Raw genomic sequence first — 9,396 nt, 5'->3', positions numbered from 1 at the left:
GTACATCAAGGTACCATGCACCCATGACACAGCCCAAGCCGAGGCAGGGTGGATGGTCCGGTCACCCCCAACAGGGAAGATGGAGGAAAAATGTGGTTGTGAGAAATAACAAGTGAGACAGCCCAGGAGAAAAGGGCAGTCTGAATTCCAGTGAAGAACATCTTAAGAAGGCAAATGGTGGTCGCAGCAACCCCTTGATCCAAGGGCCAGAGGTAGGACTGCTACAAACTACGAGTGGAGATAGAAAGAGGTTTGCTATGGTGCACTCAAAAAACCACTGCTGGCTTCTCCTCCAAAAGCTCTCCCCTTTCCTAAGAGTGAAAAATGAACGTTTACAAAAGTCAACTGGTCATGGGCTTCAGCACATTCTTGTCCTTGTGCCCCTGAGCAGCAGCGTAAGGTCCTGAATATTTTTACATATATCTATGACATGACGTACAATTTGTAAACACTGACAGATCCAATCCACCCCAACAGATGGGCACGCAGAAAGCCAGCCTCAGAGCCGGAGGAACAGCTCAGCAGCAGTCCTCTTCCCAAGACAGGGCAAGAGCTGCGGGCTGACTGAACTGAGCTGAGCAGCTCCCTCCCAGCTCTGCCTGCACTGCTGCCAGGCTGGCACTAGCTCCCAGGACCACCGAGCAATGACATCTATGCTGGTGTCATCAAGGCAAGAATGGGCCAATGGCTTCACAGGATTTATTCAAAACAGGAGAAGAAAAAGCTCTCTTTACAGACAACATGAAACACATTTGTATGGGAGATGACAGGGAAGGTGTTCTCACTGACTGACGTACAGAGATCACAGAGCTACCACTTCCACTGTGCTGCCACGGGACGGTCCCCTTGAGCAGGGAAGAGCTGCCCTCCTCAATTCTGCCTGGGTTTCGGCGTGAGAAGCTGAGCACACGCTCCCTCCCCACCGCTCATGAAGCCCAGGGGCGATGCATCTGCTCCCCACCTATTCAAAACGCACACAACAACCAAGAGATCACCTTAGTTAGCTTGCAGAGAACTGGGACTCAGCTGGCCAGTGCCTACATGGCATTTCTGTTACCGGAGACGAGCCAGCAAGTAATTTGCCAATAGCTGCAAAGGTAGACTAGCAGAGAGGTGGAAAGAGGTACCGACTTCCAGTGAGTTCTCACACTTCCGCCTCAGAGCATCTCCCCAAACAAGTTTTTGAAATAAGGCTTCTTCTGTGCCAAGCACAGCACTGTTCTGGAGAAGTAAACGTTCACTAAAATTTATTTTAAGCGATTAAAAACAAAAGTACAAAGATTAAAAAGTCTTGCAAGAATCACTGAATTGTCTCCCCCTTCTTTTGCCAAAAATGCCACCTGAATGGTTTCAAGCAGTCTTACAATTTGAAAGGAAGTTGCCACAGTTATTTTACTGTTTATAAAATCAACTATTTTGGACCAAGATTTTAGCTTATCAGTACGCAGCTTTGATAGTGTCCCCATAAATCAGCCCTGCTTCAAAGAGCTCCTACAACTATGGGAACAAGCTTTAAATTATTTTTCTTGTTTCTCAACAGACCAGGTTTTCACCAGCCATAGCCCATTTGAAGCAAACTGTTCAGCATTCGATCTGACTTGTGCAATCTCTGCTTAGAAAGCATCTCCTGTGCCTCCCATACACCCTCGCCGGTTGAGATGAAGACAGAGAGATCCACCTGCTGCAAGAGCCTGGCTCCACCAGGAGTAAATTTATTGCAGTGGCTCATGCAGATACTGTGTGGATGTACCATAATGTCTTAAAACCGCCTCACAGCTGGGAGAAGTTAGGCAACAAAGCCCTAAGAGCAAGTGTTGCGACATGGAAGAGCTGTCAAAACACACCAGTGCTTAGACCTTAAAAAAAAAAAAAATCTGACAACCCTGATTTAAAAAGTGCTTTGACAGTCCAGAAAAATTCCTAAACACGCTGAAAACTGATTGGCTAGCAATGCACGTTTCGGAAGCCGGGCAAAGTGACTTTCCCACGAATATAGATGTCCTCATCTGTGCCCTGGTTTAGATGCTTCACCAAGTTTTTCTCAAACAGGAGGGGGTGGTAAGCTCCCATGGTACAGGCACGGTCGTGAAACTTCTGGTAGTAGTGGCAAATGTCCGTCTGCCGTTTGGAAGGGAGAAACTCGTACACGTGGACTTCATCACAGAGCGTCATCATGATCACGATGCCTAGGGAGGGGAAGAAAGCAGACATCGCCACGTCACACCGGAGAGCTGACGAAACATTCCAGCGAAACCAGCGGTCAGCAAGGAGCAGCTCCCAGGGGAAGGGCTTCCTTTCTGACTGTTCAGACTAGAGGGGGGAACACAAGTCTGGCCAGACTAGGTTGTTTTCTGAAGACAAGCCGGAGAGCTGACGAAACATTCCAGCGAAACCAGCGGTCAGCAAGGAGCATCCAGCTCCCAGGGGAAGGGCTTCCTTTCTGACTGTTCAGACTAGAGGGGGGAACACAAGTCTGGCCAGACTAGGTTGTTTTCTGAAGCAAAGCCCATGACTGACTCGATTACAGCAGATTGTTTACGGTGCTACCATTCCCCGTGACCTCCATGGAAACCTGGGCATCTGCCAACCACACACGGCAATTAGCTGATCCAAAGAGCCCCGCATCTCAAACCTGCTCGGGTAAGTGGCGATGAGACCTTCACCTCCTCCCCAGCCGCCTTCGGTGAAGGTAGGGGTGCGAAAGTGATGGGGCTTGGAGAGGCTGAGGGAGGCTGAGCAGGCTCTGCTCCCCGGGGTCCCCGCAGCAGAGCGGTGCTGCCCTCCTGTGACTTCTGACAGCCACGGGAACCACGCAGGACATTCACTCCAATGCTGGGCACAGCCCTGGCAACTTGCTGGCCAGAGCAGGAGTAAGCCACAGTTATTGGCTACTTTTCTTACAAGTGCAAGAATTAGAAAGAAAATACCATGGAAATGCAGCCAATGTACAGTATCACAGAAAATTCCTGCAGTATCTGAGACATCAGGGACCATGCACAGAGGAACACACTTTACAAGACATTAGAAGAACCCATCCATGAACCCAGTTTAGCTAAGGTGCATTTTAAACAGGTTTTCATCCACCTTTTCAAATGACAATTTTCATGCACACTTAGGCCACTTTCCAGGAAACCCAGAGCTGCAAACTGGAATTTGTCTATGCCCCTGAGTCTGGCGAGGTGACTTGTTTTACAAAGCTGCTAGCTTGGCCCAAAGTTAAGCCACAGAGAAATGCGCTGTCTGACATGGCCCAGTGGCCACCTTCAAGCCCCAAACTCCAAGTAACAATTTTGTTGCTGAAGTCATTGGCTATGCCATCACACAGTCGTTCTGCACATATCCCGGCAATTATGTGACAGGCACTGGGCAAGAGCAAGGTTGTGGAAGAAACCCAGACATTGGACTGGCACAAATAAGAAGTGACTTTGCTGACACAGAAGCAGAAAGGTGCCTGTGCCCCAGCAGCGGTGGAAGCACAGACGGGAGCAGAGGAGGGGCTGAAGCACAGCAGCTGGGACATCCACGTGGCAAACAAGACCATACGTCTGCACTGTGATTCCAAATACACATGAACTTCCTGAGAAGTTCACTCCTTTTTACTCAGCTGGTCATGAGATCTGCTCTCCAAAAAGAAGGAAGAGCTTTGCAAAAGTACAACGTAAAATGAGCCCCTTCGCCGAGAGGCTGGATTTAACATGTTGACAAACAAGATGTTAGCACGCTGACTAAGGGGGGATATCACTGAACGTTTCAGGGCCTGACCTGATTCAGTCTGACCACCTCCAGCCCCCCAGTAAGTCTTCAGCTATATATATTTTTTCCATATTTATACATGGAAAGCATAAACAGGCAAACACTTTGATTTCATCTTCAGTCACCAGATTTATCTGCCTGACAAGATCTGAGCCCACAGGAGCTGTATCCTTCCTCTTGCACCCCGTGGGAACTGCCCTGGCACTAGAAGCCAGAAATCCTGGGGATCATCTCAATGTTGCAGGCTGCTCTCCTGTTTCCATGTGGAACCAGGCTATGTTTGTAACTGCTGTGTCAGAGGGGTGCAGCAAACCACTTACTTTAACACAACTGAGCTGCTACTTTAATGACAGGAAGCTTAAATTTTGGCACAAGTTAAACACTGCAAAAGCAACTCTGATAAGCACCATAAATCTGTAGTTGTCTTTGAAAAAAGGCATCCCAGAGAGTTCCTGCTTCCAAACTGAATGAGCAATTTCAAGGGCAATTATCTTACCAAGCATTCCTGACGATGGTGGATTAGGCTGAATATGCTCCAGGGAATTCTCCTGCAGAATATCCCAGAGCTGCCACTGCATTTTTGGATTCAGGATATAGAAAGGCTGCTCTGGATGTGTACTACGATACAATTTATAGCTTTCAAAAAACTTGTAGTCTGGTTTTCTGTACCACTGCAAAACAGAAACAAGAAGTCAGACTCTGTTTCTAGCCCACCCTTTCCCGTAACAGGAAACAAGGACAAGTGAACCTGCTGCTGCCAGGGGAAAAAGAACTGCTACACACGCTCACTCACTGTCCCCATCTGTCCCTCGAGTCACTGTAGTGACTTGATTCAGCAAAGAGAGCAGGGAAACCCCAAATCTCAGTGAAGGACCATTAAATGAGATCAGCATCCTGTATAATTTCATTCTGCACCACCCAATAGCAGATGATGTTCAGAATTCTGCGCTAAATGTTACAGACCTCAACCCCTCTCCATGCTGGAGTACAAAGCGTCCTGTTCTACAGGCACATGTCCCCAGCAGAGCCTCCTAAACCAGGCTGAGCTGATTTGCATACTAAAACTTTCCTTTTCAGTAAAAACATTTAGGAAGGGTTTCTGTTTTCTTAAAGTCATTTTGAGAATTCTCTTCCTATGCTAAAAATATCTCATCCTGGTTTTAACGACTCCTAAACATGTTGTACATACACCCTCATGTATCCTGGAGGTGTGGGACTACACACAAGAATATACATCAGTGAGAAAATAGGAAATGCAGTCCAGAGAAAGGAATGCAAAGACCTCTCAGCTACAGACAGAGCTTAAAATAAAAGTAAAGAATGGACTATTCAACTCCTACCTGCTTTCACCCTGAGCCTTCAAAGCTCATCACTTTTCAAATAACGCCCTTTTGTACTCAAAAAGAAAATTGAATGCTAGAGGGATTGCAACACCCACAAGTGAAAGTCTAGCTGACACGGAGAGGAGACATGAGGATCTTCAGAGGGTTTCCCAATCCGTTCATAATGCTTCAGGTATATCCCATGTCTGACTGGTGCTTGAAATATCTAAGCATCAATCATCAGCAAGTCTTACAGTAACTGTCCGAAAGAGAAGCTCATCCTCTGATGAGATGACAACTGTTGCAGCCACCAGTGACCTCCTCCCTGCAGCATCAGCCCATGTGAAACTAAAGGTTTTAACTAAAGGTTACACTTGGCCTGAGGCCCTCCACAGGGATGGGGAACAGGCAAGTGTTTCCTTTGAAGTACACATTCACATGTGCTCAGAAGTACACATGGATATATCCATGATAACAAAGAGGTAATCAAGAATGTCCTTTAAATGAGTGGCCGCCCACATGAAGAGGAAGCAGGTTAACAGATGCACTTCAAAGCATAGAAATCTCAGTTTATTTACAGAAAACTCAGTCTTACCTCATGAATTTCCGCATGATATGGTGCTGGATCCCAGACAATTAAGATTCCAGTGTTATATAACTCTTCCCTGATGAACTTCTGCTCCTCAACGGTTACAAGCTTGAATAACAACAACAAATACAATAACAAACAACATGCTGTCAGAAGTAGCAGGCAGCCAAGCCGTACCACATACCTGAATACAGCCACAGTCACCCCACTGCTGGTTCCGGAGCATGCTCCACTGCATGCAGGCACACACAACACCCCGAGATGCCCTTCCAACGCCACTCCAGTCCCATCTACCAGCACAGGGTTTAGTGGAGAGTCACAAGAAAAACTGCCATTGCACTTCATGAGGTTTTCTCTGTCCATCTTCAATAATAAGGACAGGACCCACAGGGTGACCCAGCTTGTACGATGGGTACCATTGCTAGAACTGCCAGAAGCAGGTGGGAACATCAGCTGCTGCCACCAGTTACCAGGAGAGTCCGTGAAGAGCCTCATGCAAACACACTGGCTTTATCGAGGACCTTCATCAGATCCACGGAAAGTCTGCACGTGGGTGCTTTCTCCGGAGCAGCACCAAGTCTGGCAGCCGGCGCTCAGCGCTGGACCCACTGGCTGCGAGAGCCCCAGTGCAAGAGTGCAGAGCCCATGGCACCCCAGCCTGGCACGGAGCCCCACCTCGCCTCCCCACAGCTGGGCAGCGCGGCTCAGGATCTCCCGAGAGCAGCAATGGGAAGGAAAGTGCCAGGACAGCAAAGCACACGGGCTAAAATTGGTATCGGGGAGAGAGGTGGCCCCACCAGAGGCCTTCCCAAACGAACAAAACCAGGTGCTTTGAACAGAGAAGTTGCCCTCTCCATTCTGGACACAACCATCGCAGCTCGTGACACCTGAGGAGCACCCAGATCTGTGGCAAAAAGTGCACAGAATCAAACGGGCCAGGGACTGATCTCCTGTCCTCCCCACCCCAAGGCACAGCCCCGAGAGGCACAGCTTGTAAACATCTGCTGAAGCAAAGCAGCATCAGAAGAAACAGCTCCCGTTTGTCCTGATTTTCTCCACAGATCTAATGAAGGGCTAGCCAAGGCATCTGTCAGTATCCCGGCTGCCTTCCTGGCTGTCCGCAGGAGTAGAGCACAAGGATGCTCTGGCCAGCCCAGATGTGAATTATTCCAAAAGTGAAAAGGGTTTCCTCCCATCTGTTCTTTACTCTGTGGGATTAGGCTTTGGCCTTGACCACACATACTGCTGGGTTTCATTTCCTTACAGCAGCCAAAATATCTAGGCCACTTGTTAGCTGGAGCAAGTAACACTGCTGGTGTGAACTGCTGCCTCGGGTCTGGGGACTCCAGCGGCAAGGAGAGGGCACGGCAGCTGGCACCAGCCATCCCCTTCGCCAGCTACGAGCGGGATGGAGCACTGCAACACGACGCGAACACGGGCATTTCATTTCCATTTTCATTGTTTCTGTTTAAAGGCTAGAAATCTGTCAGGAACTGTTCTGATGTGAAACACGTGAAAGGAGGATTCGAGAGAGATTGAGCATCAGAGAAAGCAAAGGTCCACCAAGCAAAGCCCCATGAGTTGGCAGGAGCACACAAACCCATAGAGAACCGTGACAGGCACAAAACCCAAGGGGCAAGAACCAGGCAGGGTGCACCTCCACAGCCCCAAAGTGTTTGCTGTCTCCTCTCCCACACCACGGAGCTGGCTCTCGGCACTACTAGGCGTCTGTTGGTCACATCTGCTGGAGGAATTTGACTACTCAGATACCTTTAGTGCCTATTTGTTCTGTTTAATAGCAACTGATTCTTTCTAAGTAGTTAAATTCATTTAAATTGCTACGTGACTTATTTATCTTGCCCAGCTTTTGGATCCTAAATAGTAACTGATCTATTGATTTCCTAGTTAATTTGTTTTTTAGCCAATTCATTGTTTAGCAAGTATCTTGCTAATACAGCCCCTACCCTCCTGGTATGTTTATTGACCCTACCAAGACAAATTCCTGCTCTCTGGTTACTACAGTCAATGCCCTGTAATTTAAACATTCTCCCCTTTCCCACCACAATCTTACTCCGTTCCACCGATGTGTTGTCTCCTTTCTCTTCCTCCCTGCAGACCTGTTAGTGCCAACAACAGCAAACACAGCCAAAGCAGAGTGCTCTCCATAACAGCGAGAAGCCAGCCAAGGAGAACTGTAAACAAGGGCTGGGAGGAACAAGGTACTCTGGTCCTTGGTCAGCTCTGCAGAAAGGAGTTGTGTCCTACAGAATGACATTGGCACTCCCCCCGCACACCCTTCAGCCCTTATTTTTGCAAGATGTGAGCACTTTCCCAGGGCAAATCGATGCCTTGCATAAGACTGCAGGAAAACATGCCATTAAGGGAAGCAGTACTGATGAACCAGTGAAGGTCTAAGAAAATAAGCAAGGCAATGTTAAAGAACATCTTTATTTAGAACAGCGACCAAGCCCATGAACCTACAAGCCTATCCTCAGACCTGAGGATCCCAAATTTCACACGCACACACACACACACCCAGTATCAATCCATTAATCTTTCCCTGTGCACACACACTTACAAGATACCCCATTCTACTGTTAAATACATCCACCCCTAGAGATGTGCTAGAGACTGGTCAGCAAACTAAGAACTTGGTACTGTTTCCAAATTGATTTGAGTTTTTTTATTACAGAAAAATATCTTTAAATAGTTGTTAAGCAACTTAGGGCCCCTGGTCACATATGCTAAAGGGATACTACCCAATACAGACTAATTTTGACAGATTACATTCAGGAGATCCTGTTTCCTTCATTTTGGGACCGGACCGAGGATTGATTAATGGTAGGAGCCAAAATGAGAGCAGCCAACCACAATCCCATACCTGCTCCCAGTGACCACTTATAACATAAAAGAAGCCAAACCCCAAACAAGAACAAATTACAGCTTGTCCAGTCAGTATCTCCTGCCTGCAAGCAGCACAAAACACAGGGCGACCGGGCAACCCCACTAGGAAGAAGGTTAAAAGGATGTCACCATGACTAGAACAGCACTAAACCATTAAAAGTGCAAATAAAAACTCAGAAGAAAACCAGGCTCCCAATGTGGTGACCCCTGAAGATAACGGGGACGGCAATTAGAGCTGTTCAGCTTAGGAACTCTGGAAGAGAGAGTCCTGTGCTACTCACATGGAGAGCCCCTTTCACCCTGTTCAGCAGCTAGATCAATGCTGCATTTTGAGTTAACTTTAGCCTAAAAAACTTCCACAATTTTTCTCTCCCTGTAATTGAAGTTTCCTAAGCTGGTGTCTCCGATCAGAGGGGATGTTGGCAGATGAGAAATGTCACCCATGGCTGCAGGTTGATCTGCATGGAGAACTGAAGCACTATAACGACATGGCTGTAACTACACTTAGTCCAAAATAAAAGCATCCACATGGCGAGTTATTACTGCTACATTCCAGCTGTACAATCACACTGTTACTATCTCCCTGTGCAGACAACCCTGGTATCTCAGAGGTCACAAACATGTTTTTGCTGGTAAATTACTTCATATTACAGTAAGTTTGGCAAAGGGCACATCCTCCAGATAAAGATTTCTTAAGTGATAACACCTATCTGACATCATAAAAATACATACAGAAGGGAAAGATAAAGCAATGGAGAGGTCAAGCAGGGCAGAGGAAGAAGGATGCCAGCAGCCAGATACGCCTGCTAAAAAAAGACTGGGCCAGAA

General features: G+C 47.5%; 1 protein-coding gene across 1 annotated transcript; it reads right to left on the bottom strand.

Annotated features, from left to right (window-relative positions):
* Positions 1–1,817: 1,817 nt before the first annotated feature.
* On the bottom strand, positions 1,818–5,784 carry ST6GAL1 (ST6 beta-galactosamide alpha-2,6-sialyltranferase 1). Its single transcript, XM_010159721.1, has 3 exons — positions 5,671–5,784; positions 4,250–4,424; positions 1,818–2,186 (listed from the first exon to the last, which is right to left on the bottom strand). The coding sequence occupies exons 2-3, from the start codon at positions 4,329–4,331 to the stop codon at positions 1,945–1,947; spliced, it is 324 nt and encodes a 107-aa protein (XP_010158023.1). The 5' UTR covers positions 4,332–4,424; positions 5,671–5,784; the 3' UTR covers positions 1,818–1,944.
* Between the last annotated feature and the right edge of the window lie 3,612 nt (positions 5,785–9,396).

Source organism: Eurypyga helias, unplaced genomic scaffold (genome assembly GCF_000690775.1).
Source record: "Eurypyga helias isolate BGI_N326 unplaced genomic scaffold, ASM69077v1 scaffold17319, whole genome shotgun sequence".
NCBI classification, from domain to species: domain Eukaryota; kingdom Metazoa; phylum Chordata; class Aves; order Eurypygiformes; family Eurypygidae; genus Eurypyga; species Eurypyga helias.
This window is presented reverse-complemented; position numbering and strand designations above follow the sequence as displayed.

What these genes read in the sequence shown, in the direction of transcription:
- ST6GAL1 (XM_010159721.1), bottom strand. Translation starts at nt 4,331, where the DNA reads ATGCAGTGGCAGCTCTGGGATATTCTGCAGGAGAATTCCCTGGAGCAT. An exon ending in ACCATCGTCAGGAATGCTTG is followed by an intron (nt 2,187 to 4,249) that starts GTAAGATAATTG and finishes TCCCCTCCCTAG; the next exon opens with GCATCGTGATCATGATGACG.